The sequence below is a fragment of the Lepus europaeus genome, chromosome 10 (assembly GCF_033115175.1).
Source record: "Lepus europaeus isolate LE1 chromosome 10, mLepTim1.pri, whole genome shotgun sequence".
NCBI classification, from domain to species: Eukaryota; Metazoa; Chordata; class Mammalia; order Lagomorpha; family Leporidae; genus Lepus; species Lepus europaeus.
In genome coordinates this window covers 98519519-98534474 of record NC_084836.1, presented here as the reverse complement: position 1 = coordinate 98534474, position 14956 = coordinate 98519519, and the positions used below count along the sequence as shown (strand labels likewise).

The 14956-nt window shown below is 54.9% G+C and overlaps 1 protein-coding gene and 1 pseudogene across 1 annotated transcript; one reads left to right on the top strand and one right to left on the bottom strand.

Annotated features, from left to right (window-relative positions):
- Nucleotides 1–7667: 7667 nt before the first annotated feature.
- On the bottom strand, nt 7668–11855 carry SIRPB2 (signal regulatory protein beta 2). The gene is made up of 5 exons (XM_062202530.1): nt 11822–11855; nt 11206–11571; nt 9730–10071; nt 9164–9229; nt 7668–7825 (listed from the first exon to the last, which is right to left on the bottom strand). The coding sequence occupies exons 1-5, from the start codon at nt 11853–11855 to the stop codon at nt 7668–7670; spliced, it is 966 nt and encodes a 321-aa protein (XP_062058514.1).
- Nucleotides 11856–11964: 109 nt separating this feature from the next.
- LOC133768156 (ubiquitin-ribosomal protein eL40 fusion protein-like) lies at nt 11965–13606 on the top strand (annotated as a pseudogene).
- Nucleotides 13607–14956: the final 1350 nt, after the last annotated feature.

Below are 14956 nucleotides of genomic sequence, written 5' to 3'. Positions count from 1 at the left end.
AAGGAGTTGTCCCTAAAAAGCCTGCCAGGTGTTCAAACACCTGCTGAGCCTCCCACCTGAGCAGCACAGAGCTGGCACGCTCTGTGAGTTTCACCTGGGTGAGGTCGGCATAGGGCCTGCTCCTGGTTGCCTTCTGGAGCAACCTCGAGCAGCCCTTTGCTCCTCACCCACACCTGCCTTGCGCCTTCCCAGACTAGCCAGTAGCCTTCTCTTCAATGGCCTCGTTCCGGGACAGCACTCTACCCCTCTCTGAAGGTGTTTTTGGTCAATGGTCTTCTAACCCCCAAGGTGTAGGGAATCCTGCCCTGGCCTGCTTGGCTGAAGCCCACCTTTCTAGGCCAAGCCGCTGGGTGCTCACTGTGGGACAGAACATTCTGGCTAGCATCTGACCACTGTGAAACTTCCCAAGGCTCCTTGAAAGCCACTGGGCTTGTGTCTCCCGGACCCCTGTCACTCATATTCTGCCCTGAATGTTATATTAACCATTTAAAAATTTATTTGAAAGGTAGAATGAGGTGGGGGCGGGGAGAGAGAGATCTTCCATCCACTGGTTCACTCCCCAGATTGCAACAGCCAAAGCAGGCCCAGGTTGGAGCCAGGAGCTTCATCCAAGTCGCCCACGTGGGTGCAGGGGCCCAAGCACTTGAGCCATCTTCTGCTTTTCCCAGGCCATTAGCAGGGAGCTGGATCAGAAGTGGAACAGCTGGGACGTGAGCTGGCGCCTGCCTTAACCTTCTTACAGATCCTGTTTATTTCCATTGACACATGCAAACAATACATGAAGTTTTCACATCACATGTTCTGAGCAGGTTTCCAGCTACACTGGGCCCTGGCAGGACCTGCGGGGGGAGGAACCCCCTGACTGAGGTGCATGGCCCTCCCAGCACCAGCGTCCCAGTCCCCTGTGGCGGCAGATGGCAGGTCCTGCACTCCCGGGCAACCGTTACTGTTACAAGAGCACTGGACTCACCTTCTGAGAGAGACGACACTGGTTATTGATTACAGGCCCGAGGGAGGAAGGAGCGGTCATGTCAAGGCCCCAATCCATCTCCCCATCGAGAAAGGCGTCTGGGAATTTATGGAGTTCAGGTCACTGGGGCAGAACTGGGTGCAACCAAGCAACAGCACAGGACAGGTGCAGAGGAAAGGGGCGGGGCAGGTCCTGGAAGCACCCGCCTTGACAAACCATGTCATCACACACGCTGTGTTCAGATGGCTGCTGGGAAGCCACTCGAGGTGTGTCACTTCGCACAATACTGAGCCACAGGTAACCCAGTGAGTCTGTGCTGACCTGCGCAGGCTCCGGTTATGGGGCCGGCCGCAGCTGGCTGGTGCTGTCCAGTTTTATTAGAGGTCCTGATAGACAGCTCTTCAGGTCCTTTTTTTTTTTTTTTTCCAGTTCAGACAACTATGATGAGACTGCAAGTTACTAGGCCACAGGTAGGCACGTGACTATTATGGGCTGTGAGTATGGGAGGCAGCCTCCGGAAACTTGCTCGTAAACAAGGAGGGGGGTCCACAGTGGCACCAGCCCTGTTCTCCTCATGGCCACGTCCATCTGAAATGGTTCCCGACTTCCCAAGCTGTCCAGGAGGCCGGAGGCTCTCTCTGGACCACATCGGCACTTGGTTTTCTTGTTCTGGAAACTGACAATGATGTAACGTAGCTTAGAGGTCTGTGGGTGATGGGCTCCCCAAGATCCAACTCTTCGGCTGACCTTGGAATCTCTGAACCTGGTCGTGACACCCTCTTTGCTTCTGGTCCACCGGGGAAAGCCCTTTCCTGGGCTAGGGGGTCTTTGTGCTTCCTCCAGAGGCCGTGGAGAGGGACATCCTGCCTTGAACCACCCCCCACAGTCCCCCCATCCTCCCACCCCCGCCGCTGAAGCCTGCGGGGCCGTGCCACGTGCCCCAGACATTCTTGAATGAGCCCTCAGTATCCTGACTCAGCCATCCTCAGGGTGACCCTGCAAGGTGAGTTCTGTTTGCGTCATTTCCGCTTTACAATCCACGTGAGCTTGAACCGAGGCCCCTGTGGGCCATGAGTCTGTTTTCCTGACCTCTGTACCATCCTGTCCCGCCTTGGTCCCCGTGACTGCCCTGGTCCCGGTCTGTGTCTGCTTCCTGGAGGCAGCTCCGGGTTATCTTCCTGGGGGAGCTGACGTCAGAAGTGTGGCTGGAAGAGGATGTGAACGCACGGTTAAGACCCAGCCAGGAGGCCAGATGCCACCCCGGAGGACTCGGGCTAAGGCAGACCCTGGGAGCCAGCAGGTGATGGCTCCAGTAATTAACTGGGTACCCTGACACCCACGTGGGAGACCTGGATTGGGTTTCTACTTCCTGGCTTTGGTCTGGTCTGGCCCCAGCTGTCGTAGGCGTTTGGGGAGTGAACTAGCAGTTGGGAGTTCTCTGTCTTTTAAAAGCATTAGATAAATAAATGAAAACTAGGAAATAAATTCACCAATTTATTCAGTTATCAGGCTAAACTGATGTCCTCTTTGGCATAATTAAAGCAATTTTTCTGTTTGTCCCAATGGAAATGTGTCTCCCTCTTCCTCTTTCTGTCCTCTCAATACAACAACAAACCCCCAAAAGAGAAAGCAAAAACCCAGAGCAGCCTCCCCCCGGGGGCTCCGGATCAGCCACACTCTGCTCCCTGTGGGCGCCCCTGCATTTCTTGGGGTCCGCTTCCCGCCCACCCCCTGCCAGTCCCCACAAGGCGCCTGACCCAAGCAGGGGCAACTATAGGAGCCTCCAACTGCAGGTGGTGGCCACAGTCATGAAAGAAGGGCCCAGGCCCCGGGGCCGCCCTCTGCCTGTCACGTGGAGGGTGGTGGCTGCAGCTTACGGCTGTAGCTGCGTAATGGCAGCTGCTGTATGTGCTTCCCAGGTGCCGGGCACGGGTCACAGGTCACGTGCCCCTGTGCACGTTTGCCGCAAAACCACCTAATCAGGGAGGCACTCCTGATTTTACCAGTCCACAGGGAAACAAACAGACTCACCCAGGAGAGACATGGGAAAACGACTTCCAACCCACGCGGCAAGGTTCCTAAGACCACGGGCTTCACCTCCACCCTGGAGACCCCTCCAGGTGACGACAGGGGTCTGCCCTGCGCCAGGCATCCTGCTTGGTGTCTGCTGTGTGTGTGCCGTGTCAGCCACACTCCTACCACAGGAGTGGTAGGAGCACTTCCTGTTCCATATGCCATTATATTTTCCCCTAGGGTATCTGTGAGGCTGCCTCCCTCACTTCCTCCAGGCCTCAGTGCAAATAGCACGTCGCTCTCTGAGTAAAAAAATATCTTCAGGGCTGGCGCTGTGGTGTAGCGGGTAAAGCCGCCACCTGCAGGGCTGGCAACCCATATGGGCGTTGGTTCGAGTCCCGCCTGCTGCACTTTCAATCCAGCTCTCTGCTATAGCCTGGGAAAGCAGAAGAAGATAGCCCAGGTGCTTGGGCCCCTACACCCACATAGGAGACCCAGAAGAAGCTCCTGGCTTCTGGCTTCGGATTGGTGCAGCTCCGGCTGTTGCGGCCATCTGGGGAGTGAACCAGCAGATGGAAGACCTCTTTCTCTCTCTCTCTGCCTCTCTGTAACTCTGCCCTTCAAATAAATAAATCTTTAAAACAACAACATCATCTTCCACTCAGCCCCTCCCATCCCCTGCCTCCTACCTTGCTATTGCCTTTGGCACTCAGTAGCGTGTGGCACATTTGCTTGTCGCTGTTTATGTGCTCACTGTCTACCTCCAGCAGGAAGGAAGCATCGAGAATGCAGGCTTCTCTGGTGTATCCTTAGCACACTGTTCAGTGTATACCGTCAGCCCCAAACTGCCTTTTGTAATGGAATGAAAGGAGCTGCAAGGGTGTGAAGGTAGCTTCCTGCCCTCAGCTCAGGTTCTAGTAGGAATCACGAACTGCCATTGAACTAGGTGCGTCCACATGCATACGTGTCCACACACACACATGTGCACACACACAGGCACACACACGGGCACACACATGTACACAACACACACACACTACACACAGATAAACACACATACACACGTGTGTGCATACACTCACTTTTCTAAGGCGGCAGTAGGTGCTGTAAAGAGAACAGAAGTGGCCAGGGGACCCAAGAGTGATGGATGTGCCATTACGCACAGAACGGCCCAGGGAGGGAGGGGCATCGCTTCTCGATGAATCAGGGAAGCTGGAGCAGCGAGGGGCCAGGTGGGTGCCCGAGAAGGGGCCTGAGGGGTGCTGGGAGATGAGGTCAGAGGGGCGGCATGTGCAGTTTAGGGATCCTGGTTGTTATGGGGGCCCAGCTCCCTGCTTCTATGCGGTGTGAGCTTCCCGTGGCTGCTGTTGGCCGGAAGTCAGGAATCAGCGTGCCCGCAGACTCTGGGGGAGACGTCTGGCGGCTGCAGGCGCTCCTTCGGCTGTGGTCCCGCTGCTCCCTCCTCTTTGTCTGATTCAAGGCCTGATTCCTCTCGCTAAGGACACCTGTGATTGCCTGTAGTGACCACCCCCCCTCAGCATCTCAGCATCCTTAATGAACCAGCACGCTCTCTTTAGATTCCTAACTGACTCATGCCTGCCAAGCCCCTCCTCTGTCGTCTAAGGAGACAGTCGCAGGTTCCCGAGATTAGGACGTTGACATCTTAGGGGGCAGGGATGGCCTTCCTGAGCCCCATGCCTGCCCTTTCTTTGAAGCCTGGTGCCTTGAGGATTTATTCAATTCCTGGGCTCAATGCGTGTCCTCTTGGCTTGAGCCAAGCTGTTTTCGGTTTAAGGGAAAACGCCTAGGCAAAGCCTCTGTTCCCCCATGGTAGATTCCAATAAGGATTTGCCTGGAGGGAGGACTGACATGCAGTGAATGTGGGAATTGAATTGATTCTTTTTTTTTTTTTTAAGATTTATTTATTTATCTGAGAAGCAGAGTTACAGACAGAGAGAGGCCGAGGCCGAGGCCGAGGCCGAGAGAGAGAGAGGTCTTCCATCCACTGGTTCACTCCCCAAATGGCCATAATGGCTGGAGCTGGGCCGATCCAAAGCCAGGAGCTTCCTCCCAGGTCTTCCATGCAGGTGCAGGGGCCCAAGGACTTGGGCCATCTTCTACTGCCTTCCTAGGCCATAGCAGAGAGCTGGATTGGAAGAGGAGCAGCTGGGACTACAACCAGCGCCCATATGGGACACTGGCACTGCGGGCGCAGCTTAACCCACTACGCCACAGTGCCGGCCCCTGAATTGATTCTTGCACCGTGCAGAGAAGCCCACGTTATTGTCCTCAAGCTTCCAAGGAATGAAGCAGCTCTGGTTGTCGTCGAGGGCGCACAGGGAGGGAGTGCAGGCTTCAGGGCAAGAAGTCAGATGTGGGTCTGACTCCACGGCCTCCGCTCTGGCCCCGGGATCAGGGGATCTCAGCCTCAGCCCCACTGACCCTTGGGTCAGAGAAAATCTCCACTGTGTTGGGGCTGTCCTGTGTCACAGGAGGTTTGGCTGCAGCCTGGCCTCATACCACTAGATGGCAGTGGCAGCCACCAAGATGTGATAACAAGTCCTCCAGGGTAAAGTCACTAGAGAACTCCAGCCCTGTGTGGCGCTGCCCCCTGGAGGTGAAGGTGGGAAGCAGCACTTGCTCTGCTGGGGGTCGGCTGAGCTGTTTCACAAAGCGAGTAAGGGGGTGCCTTTGCCACAGGAACAGAGCCCGCGGTTCATCCCGATACCTGCAACAGCACAATAAAAAATGTGTTCACAATAAAAAAAGAAACCTTTGAAACAAATTCAGATATGAAAGACCGCCACAATGGAAGTTAGAAAGAAGAGCACACACATAAAATTGGAAAGACGTCCCCTGTTCCTGGATGGAAGACATAGTATTAAAGTGTTCACACCACCCAAGCAACTTGCAGGTTCAATGCTGTTTCCATCAACATATCAATGATGTTCTCCACAGAACTAGAATAGATTATCCTAAAATGCATAGGGAATCACAAAGACCCTGAGTGGCCAAAGCATCTTGTACAAAAAGAACAAAACTGAGGCATCACAATACCTGATTTCAAGACATACTGCAGAGCCATGGTAATCAAAACAGCATGGCACTGGCATAAAAACTAACACATAAAAACAGACCAAGGGGGGCCGGCACTGTGGTGTAGCGAGTAAAGCTGCCGCCTTGCAGTGCTGGCATCCCACATGGGCACTGATTTGAGTCCCGGCTGCTTCACTTCTGATCCACCTCTCTGCTATGGCCCGGGAAAGCAGTAGAAGATGGCCAAGTGCTTGGTTCCCTGCACCTGCATGGGAGCCCTGGAAGAAACTCCTGGCTCCGGATCTGCACAGCTCTGGCCATTGCGGCCATCTGGGGAGTGACTCAATGGATGGAAGACCTCTCTCTCTCTCTTGGCCTCTCTGTGACTCTTTCAAATAAATAAATAAATCTTAAAAAAAAAAAAAAGACCAAGGGAACAGAAAAGAGAATCCTGAAATGAAGCCATATATCTACAGGTAACTGATTTTCTACAGAGAAGCCAAAAACATACACTGGAGAGAGAGGATTCTCTTCAATAAACGGTGCTGGGCAAACTGGATCCCCATATACTCTCCAGTTCAATAGGGAAAAACTCAGCTGAGCACGTTGCTACTGAAACAGAGACTGCATTTCCCAGCCATCCTTGCAGCTAGGTATGACCATGTGACCACATCCCAACCACGAGAGGTAAGTAAGGCGGGGACATTCCCACAAGAGGGTGTCATGCTCCCTGCCCCTCCCTCCCTTCTTGCCAGTCTAGCTGCCTGGAAAGTGGACCTCGTACCGACAAGATCAGGGAGCCTGGGTCTCCACAGCAGGCCTGACCTGCTTATGGTTGGATATTATCAGAGTTGTCAGCTTTTCTATGGTTTAAGCCATTTTTTTTTTTAATTTGACAGACAGAGTTAGATAGTGAAAGAGAGACATTGAGAAAGGCCTTCCTTCCGTTGGTTCACCCCCTAAATGGCTGCCATGGCTGGTGTGCTGTGCTGATCTGAAGCCAGGAGCCAGGTGCTTCCTTCTGGTTTCCTAAGCGGGTGCAGGTACCCAAGGACTTGGGCCATCCTCCACTGCACTCCAGGGCCACAGCAGAGAGCTGGACAGGAAGAGGAGCAATCGGGACTAGCAATCGGGACTAGAACCCGGCGCCCATATGGGATGCTGGCGCCACGGTTGGAGGATTAACCAAGTGAGCCACAGCGCTGGCCCCACCATTGTTGTTTAAGAGCTTTGTGACTGTTGCCAAGCCTGCCTTTTAACTATTACAGCCACCAACGCCAGTCATGGCGGGAAAGAAAGAAGCCAAGAAGGAGACAGAAAGTGTGGAGAGAGGGATATACGTGGGGAAACACAGGCGGTCTTGCTGGGTGAACTCAGGCCCAGGGAACCTTCTGGAAGGAGACTCTGAGTTGCATGTGAAAGACAAGAAAGATGTGAAGAGGTGCAGAAGGGGCTGGGAAGAGAGAGGGAGCCGCATCGGGGAGCCCAGTGCCGAGCAGGGCGATTCCAGGTGGGCTGAAAGCAGGTGTGCGGGGCTGGTGGTTCATGTAAGGCCTGGGGACGTAGGAAGGCTGGGGCCAGAGGCAGAGAGGTGGCTGAGGAGCCTGGCTTCTCTCTGACTCTGAGGATCTGCTCTGGGGCTGACCTCTCACTCTCGTCCCTTGTCCCATGCTGAGATGTCCACAGTTCTGCTGGGCCGGGGGTCCTGACGCTGTCTCGTCTTCCAGCAGGCAGCCAGGGTCAGCAGCAGTATGGCCAAGGTCATGGCCTTCAGCCCCAGAGCGAGCGTGAGCACAGGTAGGAAGCCTGGGGGACACAGGCGAGAGCTCAGCCAGGCCCCTGGGGGAGCACCGCCCCACCCACCCCTCATAGCCACAGTGGGCAGGCTCAGCCCCAGCTCGGTACAAACTCTGGGACCGGATTGACCACGGGGAGGGGACATCAAAGCAACCCCTTCCCGCTCCACCCCATCCTGGCCCAGCCTCCTGCCTGCGCCGGAACCCGGAACGCATCCCAGCATCCTGTCCTCTCCATCACAGAGCTCTGCCAAGGGCTTTCCTTTCTTGGCTTCTGAGCTCCCTGCCTCGGACCCTGGGCCAAGCCCTTTCTTCTTCTTTTTTTTTTTTTACAGGCAGAGTGGATAGTGAGAGAGAGAGAGACAGAGAGAAAGGTCTTCCTTTGCTGTTGGTTCACCCTCCAATGGCCGCTGCGGCCGGCACATTGCGCTGATCCAAAGCCAGGAGCCAGGTGCTTCTCCTGGTCTCCCATGCGGGTGCAGGGCCCAAGGACTTGGGCCATCCTCCACTGCCTTCCCGGGCCATAGCAGAGAGCTGGCCTGGAAGAGGGGCAACCGGGATAGAATCCGGCGCCCCGACCGGGACTAGAACCCGGTGTGCCAGCGCCGCAAGGTGGAGGATTAGCCTGTTGAGCCACGGCGCCGGCCCAAAGCCCTTTCTTATTGCCTGTTTGAATCCTCACACTGGTCCTCCAAGGTTGGATAATGACCCCATTTTCAGGATGAGGACGCATATCTAGAGGGGAAGAGATTTGCTCAGGACCACCTGTGTCAAGGAAGTGAGGGGCCCTGGCTGGTCCCATGAACGCAGGAGCAGGGCTGAGCATCAGGGGGAACTAGTCGGGCCACCTGGTTGCCGTGTGCCCACGGACACAGAGTGCCCAGGACTGGTAACAGACGCCATGTCAGGTCAGTCCCCGGTGCTTGGCTGGTGGCAGCCCCATGAGGTAGGCTCTCGGATTCCTGTCCCTGTCTCCCTTCCTTCACGGAGTTGGACATCAAGAGGTTCATGGAGCAAGGCCACCGCCTGCAATCACACAGCATCCGGGAGGCCTGGCCACACAGCCACGTTCTTCACCACTGGGGCACAGAACTGTCAATCACAGGCACTCACGCAAGACCGCCCATTGAACAGTGAGATGGTGCTGGCTGTCAGAACCGCCTCGTGGACCGAGCCCTTACACCGCTGTTCTCTCAGTTCCTGTTGTGCAGCTGAGATGGGGCCCTGGGAACTTTCTGGGTGGCAGATGAGCCCCAGGAGTCTGGGGCCACTCCCTTCCCACAGCCACGCTCTCCGTGGTCTCCCATCTGAGGGGTCTGTGAACTCCCCCTGGGGCGGGCACACTCACCCATCGGAGCTTGCCGCACTGCATGTCCTCTGTTCAATTCTACGTCTTCAGGAGCGGTGGGCTCTGCTGTAGGGGAAAGAAGCTTGCTCATCCTTCCTCTTCCCTCTGCCACCCCTGAGCCCTGTGCTAGGAGCACATGCCACCCACACAAGTCCGCCAGTTCCTACCCTGGGCGGGGTGGGGGTGGGGGCTACGAGTTAAACCCTGTGGCTAGGGAGGACTAGTCAGACCTCCTGCCTGAGCAGCTCTGGGGCACAGCAAGTATCTGATTCAGCACAGTCTCCCAGGCACTTGGCACAGGGAAAAGCACTCAGTAAGCACGTGACAGACCCGTGTTGAATCCTCGATGAAGTTCTATGGAGGCCTGAGTGGGGAGTGGTGACCTCTTCATGGTTTCACAGAGGAGGGGCTATTTGTGTTGGGTCTTAAAGGATGAGTACGAGTTCTCCAGAGTAAAGGGGAAAGGATTCCTGGTCGGGGGAAGAGCTGGCTTCTTTGGGACACGAGGAAGAGTTGCCTGTGGACCATCTGCCCCCTCCCCAACATGTCCTGGACACCCACACCACCTTTCACTCTCAGCCTGGTGCCCGGCCCCGACAGGTACTGGCGGTTGGGTTTCCTCTGAAACTTGACACAGTAGTAGGTGCCCGCCTGCTCAGTGGAGACGCCTTGCAGCAGGATGCTGAAGTCACTGTTGGAGGCCCGCACGGCGGTGATGTTGGGGTGGGAGATGCCCTGGAAGTTGTAGATGGCCTCCCGGCTCAGACCAGCCCCCCGGAACCACCTCATGGGGCCAGGGGGGCCACCTCCAAGTGCCGTGCAGTTCAGGAAGGCGTTGTCTCCAGCGGCCACCAACACCAGCTCCTGGGGCTGGATGAGCCAGAGATCTGGCTCAGGGTCCCCGGCACCTGAAGCCAAAGAGAGGGTCCTTCTTAGGTCCCCGTCCTCCTCCGTCGCCCACCCACTTCCTCTCTCATTCCTTCCTGATCCTTGACTTGTGTGTTCAGCACCCACCTCCCCCCAGCTCCTCCCTTATGCACCTGCTGCATTCCTGCTCTGTACCCATGCTGGGATTGGGAAAGACGGAGCTCAGAGAGACACATGAACACCTGCCCTGAAGTCACTCTCCATGAGGTGCTGGACACAGTGAGTGAACTGGCCTGAGACAGGAAATCTGGAGGAGAGCAGGACCCCAGAGGAGGCCCTACTGCAGCTGGGAGGGAGCTAGAGGAGCCTTCCTGGAAGGGTGGCGTGGAGCCAGTGTGACCCCACCCCCAACACCCACTGTCTGAGCCAGCGTGACCCCACCCCCAACACCCACTGTCCGAGCCAGCATGACCCCACCCCCAACACCCGCTGTCTGAATTAGCGTGACCCCACCCCCAACACACGCTCTCTGAGCCAGGAGCAGACGGGCTCCCTGCTCGTGCCAGATCACCCGCGTGACCCCTGGGGACGGACCTGGGGCCCATTCTGCAAGTTAAGCTCCCGAAGCCTCCAAGTCTCTGTGACCAACTTCAGGACATGATGCCGCCGAGGGACAGACGCAGGATTTGGGAGTCCGGGTCTCCGGTGGTGGAATCACAGGTACCGTGACTGATTCCACAGGGAGTGGGTCGACTGCACAGTCAGCTCCAGGTGCAGATGCCTCCTAGCACAGCATGTCACATCCACACTCCCGTCACGCCCTCCCAAGGGAGGACTACCAGTCCCTCCCTGCTGAGTCCGAGCTGTCTTGTGACTTGTTTTGCCCAGAGTGCTGTCAGAAAGCCCCAGATGCACTGGGGTCACCGACTGGACCTCTTACCCTTCTGCCACTCCCTGGAGGGAAAAAACATAGCCCCAATAGCTGCTACCTCTCTTGCCTGGGACCTGGCATGACACACGGGGAACAGAACAGCCTCAGATGCCAGGAGACACGAGAGTGAGATGGAGATCTGGCTCACTGGTGTCTGGTGTGATGCTGTGTGCTGGTGCATACAGGGGACCGAGCCGGAAGCTGGGCGAGAGCGAGCGTGTGAGCAGCAGGGCCTGAGACTCACCCCTCACATGCACGGATGTGCCCTCCTCCAGCTGCCTTTCTGAGCGCTCACCCAAGCCGTCCACCCTGATGCAGTGGTAGGTCCCGGCGTGCTCCCTGGTGACGTTGTGGATGTAGATGGAATAATCGCAATCGAGTGGCTCTGGTGTCTGTTGGGTCAAGGGCGTCACCCCAGGGAAGGAGCCATGTTTGAAGTTATAAACGTCTTGTTGGTCGTGAGAGCTCACCTTGACCCATTTGATCATATTGCCAAGGCAGGAGCCCAGCACCACGCACCTCAGCAGGAGGCTCCCACCTTCTGCCACCAGCATGGGGCCCTCGGGCTGCAGCACCTGCCACTCACTCCCCTTGCTCTGTGCACAGGCGCCTATGACAGAGGAAGAAAGGTCATCGGTTGGGTGGGAAGGACGTGGAGCCCTCAAAGGCAAGCTTAATGCAACCTAACCATTGTCTAGCCAAGGGCAATCGCCCAGCACAAGAAAGGCGTATTGCTGGAAAGGGGAGGAGGGCCTGAGTGGCTGGCTGCAGAGAGAACAGAGCATGGGCTGCAACACCTGCAAAGGCCAGTGAGAACTCCAGTGCTCCCCACGTGCTGGGCTCTGCGTGCAGTACCTCACTGATGCCCATGATGCTCCTGTGAGGTGGGACCATTGGCCCCATTCAAGGACAGTGGAAACTGGAGGCCCAGATGGGTGGGGTTGACTTGTGCCCAATTTGGCCCCAGCCCAAATGCCTGTGTTGAAGTCCTCCCCCCAGCGCCATGGAGTGGGACTGCGTTTGGACAGAGTCTGTAAAGCCGTCAGTACATTGAGATGACGTTGTCAGGGTGATCCCTTTGAAGAGGGAACTGGGGCAGCTACAGACAGAGGGAAGCCACGGGAAGCCACAAGGGGAGGTGGCTGTCTACAAGCCAGGGAGGGAGGCTGCAGAGACCAGTGCTGCCAGCACCCTGAGCATGGCCTCCCAGCCTCCAGAGCCACGAGAGACACGCTTCGGCTGTGAGACTTTGTCACAGAAGCCTGAGCTGGCTCAAACAGCACCCAGCTAGGAGAGCATGGCAGGGCTGGCGTCAGAGCCTGGCTGCCTGTGTCTGAGGCCTCTGCTTTCCCTCCTCACACCCAGCTTGGCAGCTGCGGTTTGTGTGCTGTGGAGTTGTTAGACTCTCCTGCCAGTGTGAACTCAGCCGACGGCAGTGCTCACCCATGGGTGAAGTGGGTCTGCCTGTGAAGAGTCTGGTCTCAGAGTGGGTGCCAAGAGAGAGTGAAGGCTCCCATGGAGGGTCTTCTACATGAAGTTGGAGAAAGAGAGAGAGAGAGAGAGAGAATTTCAGAATTTCAGTCTCTAAAGTCAAGGACAGAGGTGACAACACTACAGACACAACAGATATTACAAGTATAAGGGATTATTATGAGCAACTTCATGGCTATATGTATTTGACAATTTTTTTTAAAGATTTTATTTATTTGCTTGAGAGACAGAGTTACAGACACAGAGAAGTAGAGACAGACAAAGAGAGATCTTCCCTCTGCTGGTTCACTCCCCAAATGGCTACATTGGCTGGAGCTGAGCTGATCAGAAACCAGGAGCCAGGAGCTTCTTCTGGGTCTCCCACATGGGCGCAAGGGCCCAAGCACTTGGGCATCTTCCACTGCTTTCCCAGGCCATAGCAGAGAGCTGGATCGGAAGTGGAACAGCCGAAACTTGAACTGGCACCCAAATGGGATGCTGGCACTGCAGGAGGTGGCTTAGCCTACTGTGCACAGCACCAGCCCTGTATTTGATAAATTCTTGAAAAGTCCAAACTTCCAAAGCTACCTTAAGAAGAAATAGATAACCTGAATTGCCCTATTACCTGTTATTTTTCAGGTCATTATTGAAAACCTCCCCAGAGGTCTTTCTCGTCAATGAGGTAGATGCAGTCTCTGTGAAGACCCTGACGGGCAAGACCATCACCCCTGAGGTCGAGCCCAGCGACACCATTGAGAATGTCCAAGCCGAAAGCCAAGTTGAGGAGGGGTCCCATCCGACCTGAAGTGTCCGGTTTTGGCGGGCAAACAGCCAGAGGACCATCTAGCTCTGTCAGACTACGGCGTTGGACAGAGGCCGCCCTGCACTTGCTGCTCTGCCCGCGAGGTGGCGTCATCGAGCCCTCCCTCTGCCAGCTCGCAGCACTGTGACATGATCCGCCGCAGGTGCAATGCTCGCCTGGGCCCCCGCGCTCTCAGTGCCCCAAGAAGACATGCGGCCACACCGACAACCTGCACCCCGAGAAGGAGGACAAAGAGGCCCCGCCCGCACAGGGCGGCCTCCGGAAAGCGTCCCTTTCATTCCTGGAGCAGTTAACAAGAATAACAAAACCAAGAAACCTTCCCAGAAAGAAAACTGACTCCAGCTGCCTTTAGTAATGAATTCTACCATCCACTTAAGAAAGCAGTCGTGCCAATTTCATAGAAATACTTCCAGACGATGGAAAAGCAGGGCACACCCCTGATGTAGGCCGTGAGCCCAGTGTTACCTTCACACAAAATCCTGGCAAGAAAAGGAAAGCGATGCCCCTCTTGAACAAAGTAGCAAAAATTTCTGAACAAAAACTTAGCCAATCAAGTGCAGCAATAGATAAAAATAGAATACATCATGCCCAAGTTGAGTGTATCCCTAATTTGAATCGGAAGTTCATTTAACATTCAAAAGTCAATCACCATATTACTCAGCTAACGCACACACATACATAGGCACACATGCACACCTATATGAATGTTACATAGACGTGGGAAAGGCAGTTGATAAAATCCCACATCCCTTCCTGATAATAACCTCCAACAACGTGAAACAGAAGGAAACTCCCTCAGGCTGGCCAACGACAGCTGTGAGGATGCTGGAATGAAGAGCACACTCCACGCCAAGAAAGCGAGTGTTTTTCTCGGCCAGATTGGGCGCTAGATGAGAGGGCCTGATCTTGCTTCTGCTCTTTCACAGGGTGCCAGAAAACTCGAGTCAAAACAGTTTGACAAAGAGCAGAGTTGGAGAAGTAATGCCAGTGAGTTCAAGCCTAATGAAGGCACCGTCATCAAGAGGGAGTGGGAGTTACACCAAGATGGGCGCGTCCGTGGACGTGAATTGAGGGTAGAAATAGCTAACTGAGTGTAGAAATAGTCAGTGTGCACATACAGACAATTTTTGACAAAGGTGCAAAGATCGTTCAGTGGTGAAGGAGGGTCTTTTTAACAAGGTGCTAGGATAATTGGAAATTCATGTGCTAACAAAGAACTTCGATTCACATTTAGAACATAGACAAAAATCAACTCAAAATGGATTGGAGAACTAAGGATAAACTATAAAATGCTACAACTTCTGGATGAAAACAAAGGAAAAATGTTTTTTAAAAAGATTTATTTTATTTATTTGAAAGTCAGAGTTACAGAGAGAGATAGAGACAGAGAGAGAGGTCTTCCATCCGCTGGTTCACTCCCCAGATGGCCGCAACGGCCAGAGCTGAGCTGATCTGATCTGAGGCCAGGAGCTTCTTCCAGGTCTCCCACCTAGGTGCAGGGGCCCAAGGACTTGGGCCATTTTCTACCGCTCTCCCAGGCCATAGAAGAGAGCTGGATCAGAAGAGGAGCAGCCGGAACTAGAACCAGAGCTCATATGGGATGCCGGCCCCAAGGGAAAAACATTTGTAACTTTGGGTTGGGCAATGATGTCTTAGATACAACACCAAAGGCATGATCCATAAAAAGAAAAAACTTAATAAA